The sequence below is a fragment of the Triplophysa rosa genome, linkage group LG10, assembly GCF_024868665.1.
Source record: "Triplophysa rosa linkage group LG10, Trosa_1v2, whole genome shotgun sequence".
NCBI classification, from domain to species: Eukaryota; Metazoa; Chordata; class Actinopteri; order Cypriniformes; family Nemacheilidae; genus Triplophysa; species Triplophysa rosa.
In genome coordinates this window covers 5,568,230-5,594,012 of record NC_079899.1, presented here as the reverse complement: position 1 = coordinate 5,594,012, position 25,783 = coordinate 5,568,230, and the positions used below count along the sequence as shown (strand labels likewise).

General features: G+C 46.5%; 2 protein-coding genes across 6 annotated transcripts in view; both read left to right on the top strand.

Annotated features, from left to right (window-relative positions):
- LOC130560499 (leucine-rich repeat and fibronectin type-III domain-containing protein 2) overlaps positions 1 to 25,783 on the top strand; it is a 137,735-nt gene that overhangs the window by 93,780 nt on the left and 18,172 nt on the right. For all 3 annotated transcript variants that reach the window (XM_057344316.1, XM_057344317.1, XM_057344315.1), the window contains exon 2: positions 11,531 to 12,926. In XM_057344316.1, the coding sequence (XP_057200299.1) occupies positions 11,539 to 12,926 (1,388 nt within the window). In that variant the 5' untranslated portion in view covers positions 11,531 to 11,538. The remainder of the gene's footprint in view (positions 1 to 11,530; positions 12,927 to 25,783) is intronic.
- LOC130560498 (retrovirus-related Pol polyprotein from transposon 297) lies at positions 1,960 to 8,468 on the top strand. Of its 3 annotated transcripts, none has more exons than XM_057344314.1 (3): positions 1,960 to 6,934; positions 7,397 to 7,735; positions 8,162 to 8,468. In XM_057344314.1, the coding sequence occupies exon 1, from the start codon at positions 1,969 to 1,971 to the stop codon at positions 4,621 to 4,623; it is 2,655 nt and encodes an 884-aa protein (XP_057200297.1). In that variant the 5' UTR covers positions 1,960 to 1,968; the 3' UTR covers positions 4,624 to 6,934; positions 7,397 to 7,735; positions 8,162 to 8,468. The 3 variants fall into 3 exon arrangements, with proteins under 3 accessions (XP_057200297.1, XP_057200296.1, XP_057200295.1); XM_057344313.1 differs by having other exon boundaries at positions 7,384 to 7,735; XM_057344312.1 differs by having other exon boundaries at positions 1,960 to 7,735.

Genomic DNA, 25,783 nt, shown 5'->3' with positions numbered 1-25,783 from the left:
ATTTGATGGTTTATTGATAATAATTTTTTGTTTTGTTTCTACGAGATTACAACTTTTGACATTACACCTACTTACAAGCCAATTACACTGCCATTTGACCTGCTTGCACATAGTAAATAAATGTTTACATTCTACAATGTCGCAGACTTATGCAAACTCAACTCAAAACTTGCATAGCTCCCTATGCCACGAATCCAGTCTCCCGCCGACAGCTGAGCATGCCACAAATTACCTACCATTGCCCTTAGAACGGCATGCGCCACCACCCCCAACGAACTTGCTCTATGCTGACCAGTACGTGACACCAGCCCATGCAACAAGGCTGCCAGGCACTGGGGCATCAGGGCAGGTACCGCCACTCTGTTTAGACACCAGCCCAGATGTGAGAAACGGTGGCCAGGTAGATAGGTCGGTTGATGCCTCTGTACGCAAACGCAGTGGCCTGGGGCCATCAGGAGCCACATGTTGGCAAAGCTCTACACATCATAGTTTTGTTGAAATACCAGATGAACAGCAGTCACCCGGACCCATTCCAGTTGCATCACCATATCCGGCCCAGCTGACTAGGCCCGGCCCCCAGGCTTACTCTAGTTATTCGTATCCCCCTTCTGTGCCTGCACCGAGTCAGAGGTCACCAGAGGCGAATATTACAGTTAAGCACGTGACCGCTGGGCAGGCCCTTCAAGTGTATTCCCCAGAAGCCACATTTCACGCCACTCAGGTTCCAGGCTATAGTGGATCCACCCCCTTGCTCCCATCTGCTAATGCATGGGTTCCCAGCATGACTCTACATAGCCCTCAGGCAGCGTTAAACAATACAACCGCTGATGCTTCTCTTGAACTGTCTTCGCAACAGACACAGATTCCCTATTCCAACCTTAACGTGCATGTTGATGCTCTCTCGCAAACTGCCCCTCCACCTACATCTGCCAGCCAATCGGCCCACTCGCATGTGACTCAGTTCAGGCCTTCTGCTCGAGCAGTCGGCAGCCAGTGCCTTCCCATAGCAGCCCATGGCAGTTTCATGCAAACTCATCAGGTGAAAAATGTTCAAGTCTTCACAGAAAATCCAGACTATAGGATACTGGTGGAAGACTGGATTCGCGACTTGCAGTATCTCTTGGAGGCAATAGAGCTCCCAAAGCACCTTCGCTTCTCCACTGTTGTGCGACACCTGGGTGGTGAAGCCCGAAACCTTATTCTTAACCTACCTCCCCATGATCAGACTCCTGAGAAAGCATTCGAGGAACTGAGGGCCGAATACAGCGACACACGAGGCTCCCTAGACCCTCTGGCTGACTTCTATGAGCGGAGCCAGAATTCAGGGGAGTCTGCCTGTTCTTATGCTATAGCACTGGAGGCTAAGTTGCGGACGGTAGAAGAGAAGCAAAGAGGAGGCAAGCCGTTCCTGGATCGAGATAGCAAACTAAGCAGGCAGTTCATGAGGGGCCTTACCGATGAGGAGGTGTACACTAGAATCGCACCAATGGCACCCAGGCTCTTGAGCTTCAGAGAACTGCAGGCAGAGCTCCGAAATTTTGCCAGAGAAACTAAAAAGTTCCAGACGCAGAGTAAAGCAAAGAAAACATATGCTCAGGTGCACGTAACATCAGGAGGGGGTGGAAACACCAAAATGGATAGGCCAAAGCACACATCTGAAATGTCAGAGTTGACAGAAATGGTTAAGAAGCTAGCCCTCATTCAGGAAGAACATATGACTAAGCTGTCCCAATTAGAAATGAGAATGGCCTCTCTATCCCTTGCCTCCCCATTAGCAGTCCAGCCAGCAAAGGGAAAAGCAAGCCAGAGTATAAGCTTTGTCTGTTACCGGTGTGGAGAGCCAGGCCACACAGCCAGAGTGTGCCGAGCAGTGCTTCTGGATCCAAGCCAAGCTGAAGCCCAGCGGCCTAAGACCCCTGCTGATGGACACATGCACTCATGCGCTCAAAATTTAAACGCTTAGTGCCCATGGCAGCTGGGGCATCCATGGGTACACAGCAAGGGCCCCACCCACCTGTAAAGAGGATTCACACTGACAGAGGGGAAACACCCCTAGTGGGTCCCAGGAATGAAGGGGAAGTGGAAGTCAATGGCAAGGCATGCAAGGCTCTCATCGACTCTGGCTCGCAGATCACCAGTATTACGCACAACTACTGGCAGAGCCACCCAGCTTTACTGAAACAGAAGTTACGGTCTTCTACGATACCGATAGAAGGTGCAGCGGGTCAGAGTATACCCTACCGTGGTGTCCTGCACATCGACCTGAAGGTGCTGGGGAAAGAATTCAAGGCAGTACCTACCTTTGTTGTTCCTGATTCCGACTATCGCTCTTCAGTTCCCCTGCTGGTGGGAACTAATGTCATTCGAGCCTCCCGAATCCACCTTCAAGCAGCTTATGGTTCGCAGTTTCTGCACCAGGTCAAAGAGAAGCATCCAGAGTGGTACATGGCTTTACTGAAGGTGGGAAGCGCCAAGCAAAGTGAAATACATGATGTTGTGGGTCCTGCTGTTTACACTGGTCGTACAATACACCTCCCTGGTGGAAAGGAGATGGATTTAAGGTGTAGGATTAAAGCTGGCCCTCAAAGGAAGACTTATACGGCCTTGATAGAGGGCCATGCTTCCTTGCAGCTCCCCCAGGATGTTTTAGTGGCCAAAGTGCTTGCTAATGTGAAAAGAGGGTGTGCTCCAGTTAGAGTGATGAATCTTTCCCAGCGAGTCATTACGATCAGACGACACACAAGTCTGGCCAGTGCAGTCCTGGTGGACAAGGTGGTAGAGTTCCCAGGTAAAAATCATGGTGAAGCTGGGAGCAGAGGGGCTGGTCTCAGTCTGGACCAAGTGGTGACTAGCTGTGGGGTTGACCTTAGTGGAGCAGCGGTGGAAAGTGAGGACCAACGTGCACTACTTAGGGATATGCTGGACAAGAATGCAGATGTGTTCTCCCAACATCCCATGGACTATGGTCACACCACAACAGTACATCATGAGATTCCCCTGGTTGACCCGAGGCCTTTTCGACTGCCATACCGCAAAATACCCGCCTCCCAGTGGCAAGATGTGAGGCGGTTATTGGTGGAAATGGAGACAGCAGGAGTCATTCGACCCAGTAAAATTCCGTACGCATCCCCTGTGGTGGTTGTGACCAAGAAGGATGGGTCACTCCGATTGTGTATCGACTACAGGAAGCTCAACTCCTGCGTCACTCGAGATGCATTCCCTCTGCCAAGGATAGAGGAGGCTTTAGAGGCTTTGGGACAAGCAAAGTACTTCTCCACCCTTGACCTTACATCTGGATACTGGCAGGTGGAGGTTGCGGAACAAGACAAGCACAAGACAGCATTCAGCACTCCCATGGGGCTGTTTGAGGCCAATAGAATGCCTTTTGGGCTGCAAAACGCACCCTCCACCTTTCAAAGAATGATGACCTCCTGTTTTGGGGACTTAAATTTTACCCATCTCCTCATTTACCTTGACGACATTATAATTTTCTCTAAGTCATTTAATGAACATTTAGAGAGGCTCCAGCTGGCTTTCGATAGGCTTCGGGAGCATGGCTTGAAGCTGAAGCCGTCCAAGTGCCAGCTTGTGAGGAAGGAAGTGCAGTACCTGGGTCACTTGGTGTCTGCGGAGGGCATCAGGACAGACCCAGAGAAGATCAACAAGGTCAAGGATTGGGAGAGGCCTACTAATCGTATGGAAGTGCTGCGGTTTTTGGGTTTTTCAGGTTATTATAGGAGGTACGTGAAGGGTTACTCTAACATGGCTGCTCCGTTATACCGCCTTACCTCCGGTGACCCTAAAAAGAAAAAAAGAGGGGCCCAGAAAGGCACAGGCCCTGACCAGCCATTTCTGTGGACTGCTGAATGCGAGGAGGCCTTTCAGTTTTTAAAAGAAAAGCTGATTAGTGCTCCAGTGTTAGGCTATCCGGACTACAGTCAACCCTTTCTGCTGCAGACTGATGCCTCAGGAATGGGGCTTGGTGCAGTGTTAGTACAGGTCCAAGATGGGGTGGAGAGGGTCATTGCGTATGCGAGCAGAGGCCTGAGCCCACCTGAGACGAGGTATCCGGCACACAAGCTTGAGTTCCTCGCTCTCAAGTGGGCCGTGACGGATAAGTTCCATGACCACCTGTACGGGCGCAAGTTCTCCGTCCTGACGGACAATAATCCTCTGAAATATGTAATGACCTCATCCAAACTCGACGCCACAGGTCAGCGATGGGTCTCTCATTTGTCCACATTTGACTTTGACATCCAGTATCGGAGGGGACAGGATAACTCCAACGCTGATGCGCTATCACGTATGTCCAACCAGGAGGTGGCGGGGACCCTGCAGTCATGCCCGCAGCAGTTGAGGACTAGTGGACCAAGACATGATGAGGTCTCAGGCGAGGATACAGCTGGCACAGAGGAACCGGAAAGCGTTCAGGAGACCAGTGAGGTGTATGTGGATGTGGGGATGGAGACATTGCCTGCTATGACCATACAGGAGCTTCGAGCGGGGCAGAAGGAGGACAGAGATATCGGTCCCATCCTCCACTTTAAGAGCAGAAACCACAAACCAAGCCACAGCGAGAGGAGGAAAGTGGGAGCCACTGGGGATCTCCTCTTAAAAGAGTGAAGGAGGTTAGTAGTAAAAAAAGGGATCCTGTACTGTAGCATCAGAGACTGTAAAAAAGGGGTGGTGGAGCAACTAATACTGCCTGAAAAGCTGCGTGAAACCATCAAAATAGCCCTTCACAATGATTCAGGGCATCTGGGATTCGAGAGGACATTACAGATAATAAGGGAAAGATTTTACTGGCCAAGAATGTTCCAGGAGATCAAGGCTTGGTGCGAACAGTGTGAAAGGTGCTGCCTTAGAAAAACTCCCACAGCCAACGTCAGGGCTCCCCTTGTCAGTATCCATACCAGTGCCCCGATGGAGCTGTCTGTGTGGACTTCTTGATGCTGGAGAAGTCCAAGGGTGGTATGGAGAATGTGCTCATTGTTACGGACCACTTTTCTCGCTATGCGCAGGCCTACCCTACCAGGGACCAAAAGGCAGGAACAGTAGCCAGGGTCTTGTGGAAGAATTTCTTCTGCCGGTTTGGGTTTCCGGCAAGGTTACACGCTGATCAAGGGTGCAATTTTGAAAGTGCAATTGTAAAAGAGCTATGCAAGTGTACTGGCATCACTAAAACCCACACCACGCCCTACCACCCCCAGGGCAATGGGACCACCGAAAGATTCAACTGCACCCTGATGAACATGCTGGGAACACTAGAACCGCGCCTGAAGCCCCGGTGGCATGAGTATGTGGATGCCATGACTCACGCATATAACTGCTCGCGACATGACTCTACTGGATACAGCCCCTACTACCTCATGTTCGGCAGACATCCAAGGCTCCCAGTGGACCTCATTTTCGGGTCCCCCAAAACGGACCAGCCGGGTGGATACAGTGAATACGTCCAGACCCTTTATGACTCTCTGATGCAGGCCTATGCCCTGGCTAATCAGACATCTCAGCTGGCAAAAGGGCAACAGAAAAAGCATTATGACAAAAGAGCTAAGAGTGAAGACTTCAGTCCAGGAGATAGAGTCTTAGTCAAGGTCTGTCATGTGGAGGGGAAGCAGAAGTTGAGAGATCGATGGGAGGCAGGGCCATATGTTGTGGTCAGGAAGCAACCAGGTTTACCTGTGTACGTGGTGCGGCCAGAGGATGGAGGATCAGAGAGAGTGGTTCATAGAAACCTCTTGACGCAGTGTATGTTTCTTCCAGTGGATCGAGATGAAGGAGAGATCGTAAAAGATGGAGAGTCAGAGGATGAGATACGTGGGGCAGGCATTGAATGGGAAAGCGAAGAGGGAACAGAGAGTGATGGTTCAGAGGAGGCTCTGGACAGAGCCCTGGTTAGAGCGGCTGATGAAGAGGGGGAGCAAATAAACACAGAGGGGGCTGACATGTGGACAGAAGAAACAGGCGACAGAGAGAGAGTGCTTATGACTGGTAGTGGGGCCACCTCCACTCGAGGGCCCATCCCTCCAAGGAGAAACCCAAAAAGAAACCGGCATCCCCCGATTAAACTTCAAATCCCAAGTTGTGAAGCTGGAGAGTGACCTCCGAAAGATAGAAAGGGGGAGAAAGGTGTGGCTAAGGGCTAAAAATAAGAGCAGCAGCAGGACATTCTCAGAGCCATACTGCATGCACCCCGATAACAGTTAGCTACCCCGCACACACAATCTACACACACTGTGTACTATACATTTACTTTTGGTTAATTTGATGGCTGGGACGCATCACTTAAAGAAGGGGTGGATGTAGGGCAGTGTTATGTGTTGTCCAGAAGATGTCGCTATGACACTGTTGTGTTACGCCAGATTCAAGTATTTTTAGCACTGTTTTGAGCTTCTTGATGTACCATAGTGTTGATAGGCGTGTAGTGCGCCATCTTTTCTTCAGTTCATGTTATCAACACTATAGGTAAGACGTGTTAATAGTAGCGGAAATTTCAATTTAAAGTGTCTTTGTTGTTGTCACTCTAAAGTTCTGTCTATTGAGACATTTTATGTTCTAAACTGCTAGAGACCTAAAAGCAGAGTAATATGGAGGGTTAAAATGTTTTTATTGTTTTCTCTTTTGAGTGTGGTTAATACGGGGTGGCTGATGCAAAGCTATACATGGTTATATAAGCGGCGAGAGATTGTTATTAAAATGAAGGTGCATTGGAATGTACTTTATTAGATAAACCTTAAGTGAGTTCATGTTATCAACACTATAGATGCCGTGCTGTGGAATAAACGGACAAGCCACGAATGGAAACGCCTCTGTGTCGCGTCTCTTCTCTACCACCACTCACGAACGCACACACACAACACAACGCAGAGCAGCAGCGGCGGTGCTAGAGGCCAGCAAGCACGCAGAGAGCGAGAGGGTTACACTTACTTTAGTAAGGTTACGGTTAGACTGATTTCACGCCACCGCCATGTTGAAATCGAAAGCGAGGCAGAGGTGGGAAGAAAATCGGAAAGACCGATATACTGAAGTGGTTTGTACAACCAACCTAAAATATTAAAAGTGACAATATAAGCATAGGATGCATGTCACACGAACTGTTTTACTTGACCACTTAGCCGTACCATTACATATTAGTGATTGTTTAAACTGCCATAAACGGGTTTCATTCGCGCGCACATTTACTGTAACGTTTTTTTAAAGTAAACGCATCTGTTTATTCATGTCACAGACACCCGATGGTAACGTTAGTACAAACCATTGCAGTCTATCTGTCCTTACGGATTTCTTCCAACCGCTCGTGGAGTGAAATCAGTCTATTAGACAGCTACTTGCCATATCATGAGTGAGAACTTATTTTTCTTTCTACTCTCTTACTAATAGTTATTTTCTAAAGGAGAAGAGGAGACCACTACCAAAGACAGAAGACATGATCAGGATCAGGATTGAAGACTTGATGGCTACTGACACCAGACACACACACGCACACTTTCTGCATCTCTAACACACTCACACACACTTTCTGTATCTCTAACGCACACACACACACTTTCTGCATCTCTAACATTTTAAAGTTTATTTAATTTTTCCAAGCCAAGCAAGGTGATACATTTTTGTTGTGTTTAGAACAGGAGCCTGCAGCAAAAAAGGGCGCCAAGCAGTATAACATACCACCTAAACTCCTTCGATCCCTGTCAGACCTGAATGACTTTCAGAATCCTTGGAAGATTTAAAGGTAATTAAGCATATTTTTTTCATCATACTGCTTCTCTTTTGCCACCTATTGTTCCAAGTATTGTTGTCAAAAGTACCTACACTTTATTTGGTAAAATCTTATAGTGATAGTTCACCCAACAATGAAAATTCTGTCATCACCGAAGAGTGGCGGCACCACCCATTCACTTGAATGGGTGCCACCACTCATACAATGCAAGTGAATGGGTGTCGACTCGCCACTGTTCGGTTACCAGCATTCTTCAAAATATCTCCTTTTGTGTTCTACGGAAGAAAGTCAGTCATACAGGTTTGAAATGACAAGAAGGCGAGTAAATGATGACAGAATTTTCATTTTTGGGTAAACTATTGACATGCAAGTAATCACAACAGTTGTAAGTTAAATGTTAGTTTGTATTATTAGTGATGTTTACTTTTTGTTTTACAGCCATATAAATACCAGTTATGGAGAGAAAGAAGACGAAAGACGTGGATGTGATATTGCAACATATCCTGCATGTTCATCAATGTAAAATGGAATTGTAACTATAGTAGTTGAAGGTTAAGTGTTTTTAACTTTTCATTTGGATGCCTTTTCAGTGGTTCAGTCCTGGTTTAGGTCTGGAATTGCATTGCATCTCAAAGTTGACTGTTGAAGATGTTCCCAGTTTTCTTGCCATCTTGGAGTTAACTTGGTTTCTTGAAATGTATTTGTAATTTGACCACTTGTCTTACACATGCACCTTAAAGTAAAATTTTACAGTATGTTTTTCTATTTTAGTCATTATTACTTATTTAGTGATTATTTGTAATTACAAATTATTTGTATTCATTAAAGAATCTGTTTTTATTACAAAGTTGTTGTTGTTTTTAATAATAATTAATATAATCATTGTAGGTACACAGTTCACTAACAATTCTTTACTGTTTCTTCACACTTACGTATACTGTAGAAAAAAGGGTTTTGTTTTACTGTAGGTAAACTATACATTAAGAGTATTTTTCCATGTTTTTATTACAGGGGAAAGTCAGTGAGTGTTGGTATACCATTAAATGAGTAAAATTGCCCTGTTTATTTATTGTAGGTATACCATTAAAACACAGAAAATGTCCACTTTTCTACTATAGGTATACCATTAAAACACAGAAAATAACTGTTTTCTTAATATACAAAACTTTTAAATAATAGAAAATGTTTAGTTTTTTACAGTAGTTATACCATTAAAAACACAGAAAGTTTCTTGTTTTTTTACTGTGGGCACACTGTCAATTAACAGAAAATTTCCGTTTTTAATTACAGTAAAAAGTCTGTGTAATAAGCTGCCAGTACTTTTTCCGTTTTTTTACGGAATTTTTTTTACAGTGTATATTCTACATATTCTACTGTATATTCTACCAGGTGAAAATGAGAGGTTGCCCTCTTTTTAGTTTATTGTACAGAGCTTTAAGACAGACATTGCATACCTGCAATGTAGACAATGTAAACTCTTTGTCAGTTGTTTGATTAATGTAATGTCAACTGAGGTAAGAAACGAACTTGGGCTTGTTGTGCTTTTTATTACTGCAAAACAACAATTCTCAGAAAGCATAGTTTGGATCCAATCACAGTGACACAAACCAGAAACAAGTACATTTATTACCTTCAATGTCCTTTGAAAGCCCCAAACCATCCTTGGATATCAGTTGTTAACAATTGTAATATTTAACATGCACATACCCAGAAACACACTCTTATTATTTTTAAGTGATCTTAGCATTTGTGTGTTTGTTTAGAAACAAACATTGTGTGTTTGGAGTCCAGACAACCTGTTATTTTTCCCACACCATTGTAGAAGGGGGATAGTTGTGCAAGACAACCTCAAAATCTTAGTCCATTGCACAAATGTTGTGTCAGGTGAAGAATCCATCATCTGGTCAAATGTGATGCGGATTTCAGAGCAGTTCTGTCATACTGACTTCCTGCTGTCATAATGGTTTGCCCATGTCCAATCAGGCACTTTCCACTGGGGAGTCCTTCAATTCAAGTATATGGTCCTCCACATCATGGCAGCTTTACCTCCATCTTTCACTTCAACGCTGTATGATTGCACTGCTTTGGCTTTTACCTTACCTTTAGATGTTTAGCCGTCTCTGTACTTTCTCATGTCCTGCTGTTTCATGGGTACCTTCCTCTTCACTTGATAAAACTTTTTGATGTGCTTTTACACTCTTTCCTTTATTAAAGCTGTAATTCTTGAGTCTTAATGCCTGCAGAACTGACAGAAAAAATAAAGGTCAAGTGCTCAGAAATTGTTAAATATGTGTTTGATGGCTAGAAGTCTGGGGTGGGAATGAATAAAGATGAGGCCTGACAAGTAGTTATAAGAGAATTGGTAATGCAGGAAACATACCTTAGAAATATGAGTATGCTAAAGGGCAAGCTGCTGCTGCATTTAGCCTAATCAGGTTTTAGCTGTCAAAAATGACTTATATCTCCCAGTCGCAAGAAAACTTCTCATAAATTTTCACAATGCTATGCTGTGTTAATCCTAAATGAACACTGAACTGGGGTTTTGGTTAATATGGAATATTTCAGTTGATCGGATATAGGGTGAAAATAAAATCCAACCAACCTAGAACTAATGAAAAGTCACAAATGTTTATGGTTTCTTCCCCCTTTTATATTAAGATTTTTTTTTCTGCACTGTTTGCACTTGCTACACTAATGTGTCAGACCATCATTCAATTTTACTTTGAGTTTTATGTGCATTCTTTTCTTTAGGGATTTCGCCTGTAAAGAACCAGACATACAATTTAAGGGGGTAGGGTGATGACACATGTATTAACCTAACTTCATATTTCAGAAAGTGTAATTAATTAATTGAAATAGGTCATTGGGATCTGGTAAATAAAAAATATTGTGGCTCTGAAGATGCGCTACTTCCCTTATATGTGGGAAGTCTGCTCCAGTGGGAAATTATAGACTATATCATTAGGTGCATAATTCTGTAAATTTCCAGATCAAATAAAATATTCCAAAAATATGGCATTACTTAAATACAAAGATTTTATTGTATTTGAATGTGTCAGTTCTTGAATATTAGTAGTTGTTGAGAGGGAAACTGCTTGATGCCAACAGATGGGATTGGTTTTTGAAAAATTGTTCCAGTTATCCTAAATTTACTTTTTTTCCATTTGTGTAGCTTCAGTGTTGTCTATAATGTCATCCTTTGTACCACAGTAACATTCGGTTATTAGAAAGATTTTCAACCTCATCCTTTTGTGTATTTCGTATTTTTTATTATTTTCTTCTTTTTATATTACTCCAGTCTGTATCATTGATATGCAAAAAATGTAATGCGGAATTCACATAGGACACAGCATCAAACAGTCAAACAATATAAGACTTTATATCATCCTAAAGCTCTCCTGGGATTATAAGGAGTGTAAAACGAGGGACAGGAGTGTACTTTGATGGTACAAAATACTTTTATCCAGAATTTCACGTACATGCTCTATTGTAAATTGTTTAAATGGGAATATCACTCAGTAATTATCATTATAAAGTACAATACCAAAATTTTAGACATCAATATCTTACATCTATAAAGTCTTTTCCTGAAGAAATTCTCGACCCAGATTTTACAGATAAAAATCTCAAAATTACTCATGCCAAGCCTGTTTGTAAAATACATTAATTCATAAATAAAAAATTAACAGATTTATTGAAGAATTTGCCTGTAACCAAACTCATACACAACTGTCTATACTTATTAGGAAAATCTGGTGTGTGTATGTTTAGAACGATCTAACCACTATTTTCATGTCATCTTTCCAGGTAACTGCATGTGGTATACCATGGCCAAGGTGCTCTGCAGCCTCCTTCTCTTGGGAAGCGCAGTTATGATGACCACCGCCTGTCCTAAATATTGCGTCTGTCAAAACCTCTCTGAGTCCTTGGGCACACTATGTCCATCCAAAGGTCTGCTGTTTGTGCCCCCTGACATTGACAGAAGAACTGTGGAATTACGACTGGGAGGAAACTACATTATTAAAATCACCCAGCAGGACTTTACCAATATGACTGGCCTTGTGGACCTCACACTGTCACGGAACACCATCAGCTTCATCCAGCCCTTCTCCTTTTTGGATCTGGAAACCCTGCGTTCACTGCACCTGGACAGCAACCGGTTAACTGAGCTAGGACCAAATGTCGTACGGGGCTTAGTGAACTTGCAACACCTCATTCTCAACAACAACCAACTTACCCACATCTCCAAAGAGGCTTTTAATGACCTACTTCTCACCCTGGAGGACCTAGATCTTTCCTACAACAACCTGTGGAATGTGCCCTGGGAGGCCATTCGTAAAATGCTTAACCTACACCAGCTGAGTCTTGACCACAACCTCATTAGCCACATTGCTGAAGGCACTTTTACTGACCTTGAAAAGCTAGCAAGGCTGGACCTCACATCGAACCGTCTCCAGAAACTTCCACCCGATCCAATCTTTGCTCGATCACAGAGCAACACCATTCTGAGTACACCTTTTGCCCCAGTCTTGTCTCTCAGCTTTGGTGGGAACCCACTTCACTGTAACTGTGAAATTCTATGGTTGCGTCGTCTAGAGCGGGAGGACGATATGGAAACATGTGCCTCCCCTCCAAGCCTAAAAGGTCGATACTTCTGGTATGTGCATGAGGAAGAGTTTATTTGTGAGCCACCTTTAATTACACAACACACTCATAAGTTATTGGTATTGGAGGGGCAGACGGCCAGCTTACGTTGCAAGGCTGTGGGCGACCCCATGCCACTCATACACTGGATTGCTCCAGATGACCGACTAATCAGTAACTCATCCAGGGATACAGTCTATGAAAATGGCACTTTAGACATTATGGTCACCACCGCTAAGGATTATGGGACATTTACATGTATTGCGGCAAATGCTGCAGGAGAATCAACAGCTTCAGTTGAGCTCTCCATCATTCAGCTCCCACACCTTAGCAATGGAACTAACCGCACATCCCAGCCAAAGTCCAGGCTGTCTGACATCACCAGCTCAGCTAAAATCAGCAAAGGGGAGACCAAAGCCCAACCAGAGCAGGTAGTGTCAGTGTCAGAGGTCACTGCAGTCTCCGCTCTGATCATGTGGACAGTTAGCAGAGTGGCACCCAAAGTCAAAATGTACCAGCTCCAGTACAACTGTTCAGATGATGATGTCCTCGTTTACAGGTAAAGATGGCTTTTTCTTTAAACTGCCCCAAATACATTCAAACTTCAGTAGGAATTCAGTCCCACCTGTTTTAGTTTCTTTATTCTCTCCAGCAGTTTAACAGTTAACAGAGCAACTGACAATCTGTATTTCTCTTTGCATGTGAAATATCTTTTTGGTACTTGATGATTGTTTTATTTGTTATATAGCCATTACAGTTCATTACAGTTTCAATTAAGCTCAAAGTTAGCAGTCAATTAAGCTTGAAGTTAGATGTTAAGAGACTTTATATTTTATTTCTGAAATTAAGAAGAATGTGTAGAAATCTCAAATACCACTATGCATACATTTATTGATCATCATTAACAGTATAATATAGTAGAGTTGGGGTACTCGAACTCGGACTCGAGTCCGGACTCAAGTGCAATTATGAATGAACTCGGACTTGTCACGTACTCTGATGAATTTGCACTCGGACTTGTCACTGACTCTGACATTTTGGACTTGGGAATTTTGCAGAGTACAGTCGAGTCCGCATTATTTCTAACATGAAAAATTCCCACTGCTCCATTCTCTGTCAGTGAAAGTGTTGTCTATACCAGCATCCTCTGCACCAGTAGAGCGTGTCTTTAGTAAAGGTGGCATCATCATGAAACCACATCGTGCCCACCTGACCCACAAAATGGTCACAGAACTTGTATTTCTGAAAAGCAATATGGCCCTGATTTAGCGCCCTGTCTGTGTAATATAGTACATTGTATTTTCAGTGTTCATTGCAGTTCACGTTAAAAAGTTACCATAACAGAGCGCTGTTCTGAAAAATGTTTCTTGTCATTGATAGACAGATAAGTAAAAGTAATGAAGCATTAAGCTTGTTGTTATGACTACTAATTATTTTCTGTTTTCTACATCCTCTGTAAATGTGGGACAAGGGCGTCAAATAATTGAAGTGTCAGTTGTTGAACTGGAAGACACAATAGAGATAGAATAATGAGACAGGTTAATTTGTATTTTTATAAACTTGTAATTAAATAAAAGTTTTACATATACCTCTATGTCATGAACAGCAGGGGAAGAACCCAGTTGCAGGCAGCGGGGAGTGCAGGGGTTAACAAGGACTTTAACAAAAGATAAAACACAAAACAAGAACCCATGAGGGGGTTAAACAGTAACAAAGGATAAACAGGAACATAAACTGACTAGACAAAACTAACAAAGACTTAGTACAACACTAGACAAAACTACAATGAACTAACACTAACTAGACTTACTGAAGGATCACGAACAGGAACACGAGCAAGGGTCAGATAACAAAAACAGCACAAGGCACAGAGGTATAAACAGAGACAGCAAACACAAAGACCGACACAGGACAATGAAACATGAGGACTATTTAAAGGGGAGCAAATCAAGAGGGAACAGGTGCGGGACATGAACTAATTAACAACCAATAATGAGGGATACAAAAGGGCGGGAACACAGACAAGGACCGGAGAGAGTATCGAAGGTCGAAAGGGTCAAAATGACTCTCTCCACACATAACAAGGGATCCTGCCGTGATTCTGCCACAAGATCAAGAAAGACATGACAAGATGAGGCAGAATCACGACACCTCTATATGATTTTTTTGCTTTAAAACAAGTTTTATTACACATGAAACCATAATTGGTTTTTAAAAGTTCAAATATTAATTTAATGGCTAAATTTTGAGATTAAATTCAATAATAATAAAAAGGTCAGTTGTATTTTCAAAAAAAATTCCAGTATAATTCAGCAACCGGACTCGACTCGGACTCGAACATTAAGGACTCGGACTTGAGTCCAACTCGGCACCTTTTGGACTCGAACTCGGACTCGGACTCTGACTCAATAGGTTACGGATTTGGTCTCGACTCGGACTCGACAAAGGTGGACTCGAACCCAACTCTGTAATATAGCACGTGTTTTTTTACTTTTTACTACTTTTGTCTCTCTTTCTTTGCTTTTTTACCATAAAATATCAAATGTGTAGGCATGTAGTTGACCAGTCCCGCTGAATTGTTTTTTAATCATGATCTATAGACAATTTGTATAGGAATGCTGATTTAGCTGGTTCATTATATTTCTTAATGATATTGAGCTATTGAATTGTATAAGACTTTACCCATAGGTATGTTTCTTTCTCTTGTATTGAAAGAACGTCTTGGTTACGGATGTAACCTCGGTTCCCTGATGGAGGGAACGAGACGTTGTGTCGAACCGACAGAATGGGGTTTGTCTTGAGAACCTATCATCTTCTGAGTATTTAGAAAAGGCCAATGAAAATTGGCGAATGAAATTTGCATGCCGGGCTCCTCCCCGGATGTCCGGGTATAAGAGGGAAGCCGGCGTGCTCATTCATTCACCTTTGGTCTGAGGAGCCTAAAGCATCCTCCCCCGACCGCTGGGGTGGGCGGCCAGTGTTGTGGCATGAGGGACACAACGTCTCGTTCCCTCCATCAGGGAACCGAGGTTACATCCGTAACCAAGACGTTCCCTTTCTGTCGGTCTCTCGACGTTGTGTCGAACCGACAGAATGGGGTTCCTATGGAAAACGCCACAGCACTGAGCCGCGTCACAATCTCTGCGGAGCGACGTTGACTGGCCTGGGCGAGTCAGACGAACACGCTAGCGCGAAATTATGACCTTCCAGTGGAGAGGAAGGGGGACCCAGAGCTTTCCACAAAAAGTTGGGAAGCCCCCTAACGCCGGCCGTCACGGGCGGAGGCCTGATTCTCTAAATGGCGAGAAGCCGCCCGGCACCGTACGGGCCACTGGGTAAGCATTATTCCCCCCTGGGGGGGAAAAACGCTGCAGAGGCCACTACCTACCGTAGGGAAGAAATAGTGGAGACACCACATGGTCTCACCATCAGGGGAGAACTCATGGGAGGAATGTGCGGACTGCAGGAGTTAACCGCAAGGTGGGAGTCCACCTGGGGAGGTCATGGGTTGCCAAGGTGGGAACCATTCATGAGGATACATCAGACGGAACAGCCCACGGAGGGGGGGTTACCACGTCTGGAGCACTAGGTCCGGTTAGAGCTATGTGGGAGATAACTCAACTGTTCCCCGGCCTAAGGGGGCAGGGCTGCTCTGCCCAGCCTGTCCCCTGGAAGGGTGCTTAGTGATGGATGGAATGCCTGTTCTTTACCCGAGGGGAAAGAAGTGAGGCCGGATCGCCACTGCTCCCCCCGGAGGGGGAAGGGCTTCCGCAGGCGTATGCCCTACCGGCTGCCGGTCCCACACCTTGCCAGGATGCGGGCTGACACCGGTTCCGCGCGTAGGTATTAGAACCTCACGGAGTTGTTAGGCATAGCCCAACCCGCAGCTCTGCAGATGTCTGGCAGAGAGGCGCCCTGAGCCAGCCACGAGGGGTGAGCCTCACCCCCAACGGGCAGGGGCGAAAGAGATCGGTATGCCCTAACGAGGGCATCCACGATCCAGTGCGCCAACCTCTGTTTGGAGACAGCCCTCCTGCTGACCTCCGAAACAGACAAGAGCTGCTCAGAGCTTCTGGGCTCTGCGTCCGGTCCAAGTAGAGGCGCCGTGCGCGTACTGGACACAACACGGATAGGTTGGGTCTTCCTCCCCGGTGGGGAGCGCCTGCAGGTTCACCACCTGGTCTCTCGGGAGAGTGGTGGGAACCTTGGGCACGTAGCCGGGGCAGGGTCTCAAGATCACGTGAGAATCCCGGCCCCGAGTTCTAGGCAATCTGTGGACACGGAGGGTGCTTGCAGATCCCCTACCCTCTTGGAGGTGGGCGCCATGCGGAAAAACCGTCTTTATCAAGACTGAGAAAGAGCAGCAATCCCGAGAGGCTCGAAGGGGGCGGGGCCTCTTGGGGCCCGCCACTTAGGTCGCAAGAGGGTACGGAGCGCGGAAAGGTGGTCACCCTCTCGTGCCCCTTGGGAACCTAATGACCAGGCCGTGCTGTCCCAGAGGCTACCCAGCACTTGGGTCATGATGAGCGGCCGTAGCGGCTACATACATTCCCAGTGTGGAGGGGGAGAGGTTACTCCCCCGCTCTCTTGAGGACGGGACAGCTCGTACCCGACCGAGAAACTCTGCGGGTCTTCTCGGCGAGAAGAGCACCAGGACGAGAAGAGGCGCCACCTATGGGCATATAGCCACCCAGTGGCCGAAGCCATAGCCTGAGTGACATCCCAACCGGACTGGGGGTGGGTCACTCAGGATCTCCCCGTCCCGTCCAGACATGGAGACCAGGTTTTGCCTGGGATTCCATAACGTGCCCCTACCCCTGGGGAAGCTGTTCGCCAGGGGGAGCGGCCAGGGGGGAGTTGTTGTCAGAGCCTCAGCTCCGAGAACCAAGTCCTGGTTAGGCCAAAGGGGCTTAACTAGTACCACTTGATGCTCCTCTTCCCTGGCCTTGCACAGGACCTGTGCAATGAGGCTCACTGGGGGGAAGCGTACTTCCGCTTGACCCGCGGCCAGCTGTGCGCAAGGGCATCCGTGCCGAGGGTACCTCGGACAGGGAGTACCAAAGCGGACAATGGGAGGAGTCCGGGGAGGCAACAGGACCACCTGAGCCTGGCCGAACTGCCCCAAATGAGCCGGCTGCGCGGGGAGGGAGTCCCCACTCTCCGCGAGGCGTCGACTGACGAGAGAGCGCATCGACTGTCTGGTTCAGGACGCCTGGGATGTGTGTGGCTCGCAGAGAGCTGATCACCTGCTGACTCCAGAGGAGGAGGCGTTGGGCGAGTCATGTTAGCTGCTGTGAGTGAAGAATACGCCACAGCAGCTGTGCTGTCCGACCGGACCAGCACGTGCTTCCCTGCACGAGAGGTAGAAGCCTCCTAATGCAAGTAGCACAACCAACAACTCTAGGCAGTTGAAATGCCAACGCAGGCGGGGGCCCGTCCACCGCCCCGACACTGCTTGCCCGTTTGCACACGGCACCCCAACCTTGCAGGGAGGCATCCCAAAGGGGACCCCTGTCCGCAAGAAGGTCATGGAGACCAGGGGGTTAGGGTGTGTCGGCAAAAAAATGTGTGACCATACGCCTGCTGCCGGTGTGCCACGCTCTCCAAGGAACTTGACTCTGCAGCCAGTGTTGGAGCGGTCGTATGTGCATCGACCCGAGGGGGACCACCCCCGCCGAGGATGCCATGTATCCCAGGAGCCTCTTGTTACAGTGGGACCGCTGACTGTCTGATCTTCAGGCAGTTCAACACTGATCGGGCGCGCTAGTCAGTCGCGCTGCCTCTGGGAGGCCGCGAGGGTGCGGGCTTCCTCGTCGCGGGTCTCACGCCCCCCCAGGGGGGTGAGCGGGAGCCGCTCGTGAGGACAGAGTCGAGTTCCATACCGAGAAAGAGGATGCTCTGCACCGGGGAGAGCTTGCTCTTTTCTCAGTTGACCTGTAGCCCCACCGATCTAGGTGCCGGAGCACCAGGTCCCTGTGTGTACAAAACAGATCTCGAGAGTGTGCCAAAACTAGCCAGTCAGTCGAGATAGTTAGTACCCGCACACCTCCCTTCACACGGGGAAGGAGGGCGGCTTCCACGACCTTGTAAAGACTCGTGGAGACAGGGACAGACCGAAGGGGAGGACCCTGTACTGATATGCCCGTCCCTCGAAACGGAACCGTCGGAACGGCCGATGTCGAGGGAGGATCGGACATGAAGCACGTGTCCTTCAGGTCGACTGCCATGAACCGGTCCTGACACCTGACGGACGTCAGGATGCGCTTCTGCGTGATCAACCTGAAAGGCAGCTATTGTGTAGGTGCCTGTTCAGAACACACAGACCCAAGATAGGGCGCAACCCCCCGCGTTTCTTGGGGACAATGAAGTACACGCTGTAAAACCCATTGCACATCTCGGCTGGTGAGACGGGCTTGATCACTCCCTTCACCAGAAGTGGCGACCTCGGCCCGAAGTACGGGAATATCCTCTGACTGAGGTATATCGCCTTGAACTTGACGGGCGTGAGGCGACTGGATCGCGTAGCTGAGACGGATCGTCTTCCCTAGCCAGCCTGACAGTCTGGGAAGCCGGACAGGCTCCAGAAATGAGACGGGACTAAACGTACGATCTTTTTCATCGTCCCCCCGGGGGGTGGTTCGATGGCTAGCAGTGCGGATTCCTTGCCGGGGGAGGTCCCCCGGGGAGGAGATCAGCTCTGCTGTTTTTCCTGCCTGGTGACTGCGCAGCTCAACGCACTGTCTGACTGAGAGTGCTGAGGGCTGGTGTTTATACTCGACATTGCGCTTCGCCATGACGCAACGTACGAGTTTGCCGTTCACCGTCGTGCAGAGGGTGGGGGCGGCTGATAACCCCGAGAGAGAGGAAACTCTCCTTAGAGAGTAAGTGGGCGCTAGCCCCCCGGACGGGGCCAGCAGATGGAGAACGGGGTCCGTCCCTATCCGACTACCCAGCGATGTGGCTGGGTCGGGCCCAATGGTAGCCTCGATCCTCCTGAGGTCTTCCCATGAGGGCCGCTTCGCCGCGGCCTGATGGGGTGATGGTCTCCTCTTCGCTGTGCCTCCAGGGGGGGCCGCCTGAGTGGGAGGGGCGCCAGAGCTGGAGGGCGTCGAAGAGGACCAGGGCTGCCGGGAAGCAGACATTGCACGGGACTCGACGGCCGAGGCGGCCGAGTCGCGGCACGGAGGACTGCTTCTTTACTGTCGAGAATCCTCCGGGGAGGCCTCACTCGACAGTAACACCAACCAGCCCCCCCTTGCGAGACGGGTGCGTCGAGAAAGCGGACCTTCTCAGCGTTACTCATCTGCGCAAGGATCGGCCAGAGGAGTTTCTCATGGACCACAAGTGTGGACATCGTCCGACCCAGGGCCCGCGTGGTCACCTTGGTCGCCCTAGAGCGAGGTCGGTGGCGGCGCGGAGTTCCTGCATACGCTCTGGGTCGGTCTTACCCTCGTGGAGCTCTCTCAACGCCCTGGCCTGGCAGGAGCCATAGCGTGGAGAGAGGAGGCAGCTTGGTCCGCGCAATGTAAGCTCTCGACACCAGAGATGCCGAGACACCACATGCCTTGGACGGGAGTCTAGGTCGCCCCCCCCACAGGTGGCGCCGCCTAGGGCACGAGCACCGCGGCGGCAACTCCACCTGGGGGACAACAACGTATCCTCCAGCTGTCTCACCTCGAGGGAAGAGAGGGTGACTGAACTTTGTTTGACGTGAAACGTGCCGGAAAGGGGCGTTCCAGGTCTTACCAAGTTCCTCATGCACTTCCGGTAAACACGGCACTGGGGGCGGGCGGGCTCGGAGCCGCGCTCAAACCCGAGGCGCCATGTAACCAGCCGCGAGCGCCGGAAAGGCAGTGCGGGCACTGCAACCCAACGCTCACGGCGGCCCGGGAAAGCATGGCTGACATCTCGACGTCCGTTTCTTCCTGGGCTCGACCCCCCGAGGGAGGGAGCCGTGGAATCGTCGGAGTCGATGGCAGTACGTCACCCCCCGATGCTGCAAGAGACCTCTCATCATCACGCATCGTGTCCGAATACGTGATTGAGGAATAAGACGGCGGACCGTCTCCTGGGGAATGGACAGACGAGCGAGATGAGGTGTGAACGGTCCGTGAGCCAGTGGCTGGCGGATTATCGCTCACAGTAATCCTCATATCACCCTCGCTGCTTGCCGTAGCGGAGGCAGGGCCGTGTCCTGCCGCCACGAACGGGGAGCAAACGAGGTGGTGGCTGAGTCCCGTAGGAGCACACCCACCGTGACGCAACGTCTGAATCGTCACCGCCCGCAGTGCGGGCAGGACGTATCCACAACGTCTGCCCCAGCGGACTGGAAGCAGGCATTGTGTCCGTCCCCTCCTCGGTGAGTGTCCTTGATTGAGGAATAAGACGGCGGACCGTCTCCTGGGGAACGGTCAGACGAGCGAGACGAGGTGTGAACGGTCCGTGAGCCCGTGGCTGGCGGATTATCGCTCACAGTAATCCTCATATCACCCTCGCTGCTTGCCGTAGCGGACGGCAGGGCCTTAGTCCTGCCGCCACGGAACGGGGAGCAAACGAGGTGGTGGCTGAGTCCTGCCGGAACACAGCCACCTGTGACGCAACGTCTGAATCGTCACCGCCCGCAGTGCGGGCAGGACGTATCCACAACGTCTGCCCCAGCGTACTGGAAGCAGGCATTGTGTCCGTCCCCCTCCTCGATGAGTGTGTTGCACCCATGAGAACAGCGGGACAAGCCACGCTGGAGAAATTTGCTCTTTTAGAAAAGGAAATTTGCTCGAACACCTCCGGAACTGCCGAGACGCCCAGGGGAGAGTCACTGCAGGAAGGGACCGTCCGCTGTCCACGTCGTAGATTCCAGCAGAAAGAATGATCACCAGATCGTAGAGAAGCTCATCAGATGCGTAGGCTCCTAAACAAAAGGTGAATGAATGAGCACGCCGGCTTCCCTCTTATACCCGGACATCCGGGGAGGAGCCCGGCATGCAAATTTCATTGCCAATTTTCATTGGCCTTTTCTAAATACTCAGAAGATGATAGGTTCTCAAGACAAACCCCATTCTGTCGGTTCGACACAACGTGAGGACCGACAGAAAGGGACACGTATTCGCACATTTTAATGCCCATTTTGTGCTACGCCTCTTTGATGACTCTCAGCCCCTTGTTCCATTAATGATTTTTTCACATTCCCTGGTGATGGTAAGGCATTATGATTGGTATGACTAAGAGGAAAGCTCACGTAGTAATGGTGGTCAGGCAGTCATTAGAACGTTTAGGTTGGTTTTAGGCTTGCATTGGTTTAGATCTAACTAGGAAAAAAACACTAACTATGTACTTGTGTGCATCAAAGAGTGCGAACATCTCTACTCTCACCATCTTGTCTCATTGTTCCAAGGTTACATCAGGAAATCATTAATCAAGACCTATGTAGACAGAATGAAAGCCCCTAAGAGCTGAGATGATAGAGCTGGATAAAGAAGGACGCGGTCACTTGACACGTCTTCACACAAAATTCAAATGCTATTAGATTATTAATGATAATCTTAAACTATAATTTACCTTATTAGTAATTTTTATTTATTTTATTTAGCCTTGTTGTGCAAGCTCTCTGGAGCTTGTGCAGAGGCAGCAGCTTTTGCCAGAGGGGAACTGGAATCCCTGGTTGGGCTGGGTTTCCTGAGGTTTTTTTTCTCGATTGGAGTTTTGGGTTCTCGCCACCTTTGCATACTGTTTTGCACTATTTGCCTGGCCGGGGGGGCTGCTTTAGAATTAGAATTTTAAAGTTTTACTTAATTAATATTGCATATAGGAATTTATATCTGTTATATTTGACCTGTGTTTCTCTTCCTTTATCTTAAATGTGTGCTTTCACTGTGCGTGTGCGTGCGTGCGTGTGTGCTGTGTGTGCTGCGTTCGTCTTGTGTGTGCTGTGTGTGTGCGTGCGTGTCTGTTGTGTGTGTGTGTGTGTCGTCTGTGTGTGTGTGTGTGCGTGCGTGCGTGCGTGCGTGCGTGCGTGCGTGCGTGCGTGTGTGTGTGTGTGTGTGTGTGTGCGTATACTTGTTTGTGTATGTGTGTGTGTGTGCGTGCTTGTCCGTGTGTGTGTGTCTATGTCTATGTGTGTTAGTACATGTGGAGTGTTTTGTTTGTGGGTATGTCTGTCTTCTGTGTTTTCACCTTTTTCTTGTTTTTACAGGTACAACTTTAATTGTTTTGCTTATAGTCAATATGTCTTATGTACAGCTGCTTTGTAACAATGAAAATTGTAAAAAGCGCTATATAAATAAAGTTGAGTTGAGTTGAGTTAAATTAATGTTTTTTTCCAAAACATTTAGTGAGGTTTATGCTTACGTCAACAAAACAAAAAGCAAAATATGTATTTATTTATTATTTTATTGTTGTGTAATGAATAATCCAAAACATATATTTACAATGCTTTATTTCCAATACAATAAGTTTTGGTTGCAATTTGGTATATAGTATTTTAACCATTTTAATGTACTTCAGCATTTTAGGTCCTTTTTCATATGACTGTATTAGATCATGCAGATTATAAAATGGGCAAAAATAGTTGAGAGATGTACATTTATGAAAAGCAGTGAAAGAATTGTACATAAAAATAAAAACATTGCATATAGACATGGGGCAGTGACAAAAATGTTTTAACCTCTTATATAAGCGTCCATATTTTTCAGCATTTTAGTGATTGAAAAAACAAGTTCAGAACATTAATGTTGAGTGTTTTAGCTTTCAATTATGCACAGTTTGTGATAGCTGATTGAATAATAATGTAAAAAAGGTAATAAATATGCAAACAAGATTAAAATTAATTTTCCATGGGCCCATGGGCCCTTTGCATGTTAAGGGGTTTGAAATATTTTTAGAGTCAGATATTTTTACTTAGTGTTTTCATGCTGATTTTGTGTAATTACAAACAACAGTTCCACCATATTTTTAATGAAAATGAAATGGCAAAACATGGGAAATTAGATATTTTATTCACCTAGATGGAATGTAAACACACTCATAAAAATAAATAATTTATTTTGGAGTATCACATTAAATTAAATTTTATTACAGTTAAAATTTAAATGTAACACTAAATTTAAATGTAATGCTTGATTTTACATTACTCATCATCCAGTCGTTTCACAACCGCAAGACCTTTGTTCATCTTCAGAACACAAATGAAGATTAGGTCCAAGAGCTTTCAGACAGCAATGCAACATATACTCAAACCGCAGAAAGTTAGTTCTAAAGAAATCATTAAAATAGTCCATGTTTTACCCATTGCAATTGAGCCCATTTATAACATTATCAACTCGTCAATTAATCTAGGCCATGTCCCATGACCCTTTAAACTGGCTGTCATTAAGCCTCTTATCAAGAAACAAAACTTAGACCCCAATGAACTAGGAAACTATAGACCGATTTCAAATCTCCCTTACCTGTCTAAAATACTAGAAAAAGTAGTGTCCACTCAGTTGTGCTCTTTCTTACAAAATAATGACATACACGAAAAATTTCAGTCAGGCTTTAGACCGCATCATAGTACTGAAACTGCGCTCATTAAAATTACAAACGACCTGCTTATAGCATCAGATAAAAGGTAACATATCACTCCTAGTCCTGCTTGACCTTAGTGCTGCGTTCGATACTGTAGACCATAAAATACTTCTAGATCGCTTACACAATTATGTCATGGTTCTGCCTCACCTAGTCTTGGATTTCCTGGTCCTGAGGCAGAGCCATGACAAAGTCTTTGGTTATGTGTGGAGAGAATTATATTATTGTCCTTTTGACAATAATATGCGTTCTCAACAGTGTCTCGTCATTGGCCCCGCCCCTCTCGTTTCATGTATTGCTTCCCTCTCGTGTCTAATGTTCCTCACCTGCCCTGTGTAATTATCCCTCGTTTGTCTTGCCTATTTAATGCCCTCATGTTTCATTGTCCTGGGTTCGGTCATTGTGTGTGCTGTATGTGCCTTGTGCTGCGTTCAGTGTCCTGATGTTCCCTGTATTGCCTGTGCCTATTGTTGCTGTTTTCTCCTGTTATAGTAAGTGTTTAGTTTAGTCTATGTCAAGTGTTGTTTAGTTTAGTGTTTAGTTAGTTTACATCCCTTTTACTTATATTATTATCCTGTTCTTGTTTACACCCCATCGTGGGTTCTTGTTTTGTGTTTGTTATTTAATAAATATTCCCCTGTCTTGTTAACCCCTTCATCCCCACTGCCTGCGAATGGGTTCTTTCCTGCTTTCCATGACACAATTATACCGGTATTCAGGGACAGGCACTACAATGGTTCAGATCTTACTTATCAGACAGACATCAATTTGTACATTTAAATGGGGAATCATCAAATCTAACGCAAGTAAATTATGGATTACCTCAGGGATCGGTTTTAGGACCCTTGCTATTCTCCATATACATGCTGCCCCTTGGAAACATTATTAGAAAACATGGAATTAGCTTCCACTGTTATGCAGATGATACTCAGCTATATATCTCATCAAGACCAGATGATTCCTTCCAGCTATCCAAATTGGCAGAGTGCATCGAAGATATAAAACATTGGATGACTTGTAATTTCCTTCTTTTAAATTCTAATAAAACAGAAATATTACTTATCAGACCAAAGACATGAGCAGAATATTTCGGATTATAGCCTGCAAATTGAAGGCTGCACTGTTACTCCAACAAATACAGTTAAAGACCTAGGCATTATATTAGACAGCAACCTGTCATTTACATCTCAAATGTCACAAAAACAGCTTTCTTCCACCTTAGAAATGTTGCCAAATTACGAAATATATTACGTGTTGCTGATGAGAAGATGCATATGATGCAGAGAAGCTTATTCATGCATTTGTGACCTCAAGACTTGACTACTGTAATGCACTGCTTAGTGGTTGTATTGCATCATCAATAAACAAACTACAGTTAGTTCATAATGCAGCTGCCAGAGTTCTAACCAGGTCCAGAAAATACGATCACATAACCCCAATGTTATAAACCCTTCACTGGTTACCCATTAAGTATCGTATTGACTTTAAAGTTCTTTTAATTACTGAGAAAGCCTTAAACGGTTTAGCCCTTACCTACATAACAGAGCTTCTACCACACTACAACCCATCACACTCTCTAAGATCTCAAAACTCCGGACTTTTGATAACACCTAGAATAACTAAATCCACCAGGTAGAGCTTTCTCGTACGTAGCACCTAAACTCTGGAATAGCCTTCCCGATACTATTGGAGGGTCAGACACACTCTCCCAATTTAAATCTAGATTAAAGACACATCTTTTCAGCCGAGTATTCACTTAATACATAGTTAATGAACAGCAGCTACGCTAATTATTCTCTTTCTGCCCTCGCCTCGGGATGCCCATCCTGAGGTAGGGAGAGATTCCAGATGAACGTC

Bases quoted from the DNA above. Each gene is read 5' to 3' on its own strand.
- LOC130560498 (XM_057344314.1), top strand. From the start codon at position 1,969: ATGGCAGCTGGGGCATCCATGGGTACACAGCAAGGGCCCCACCCACCT.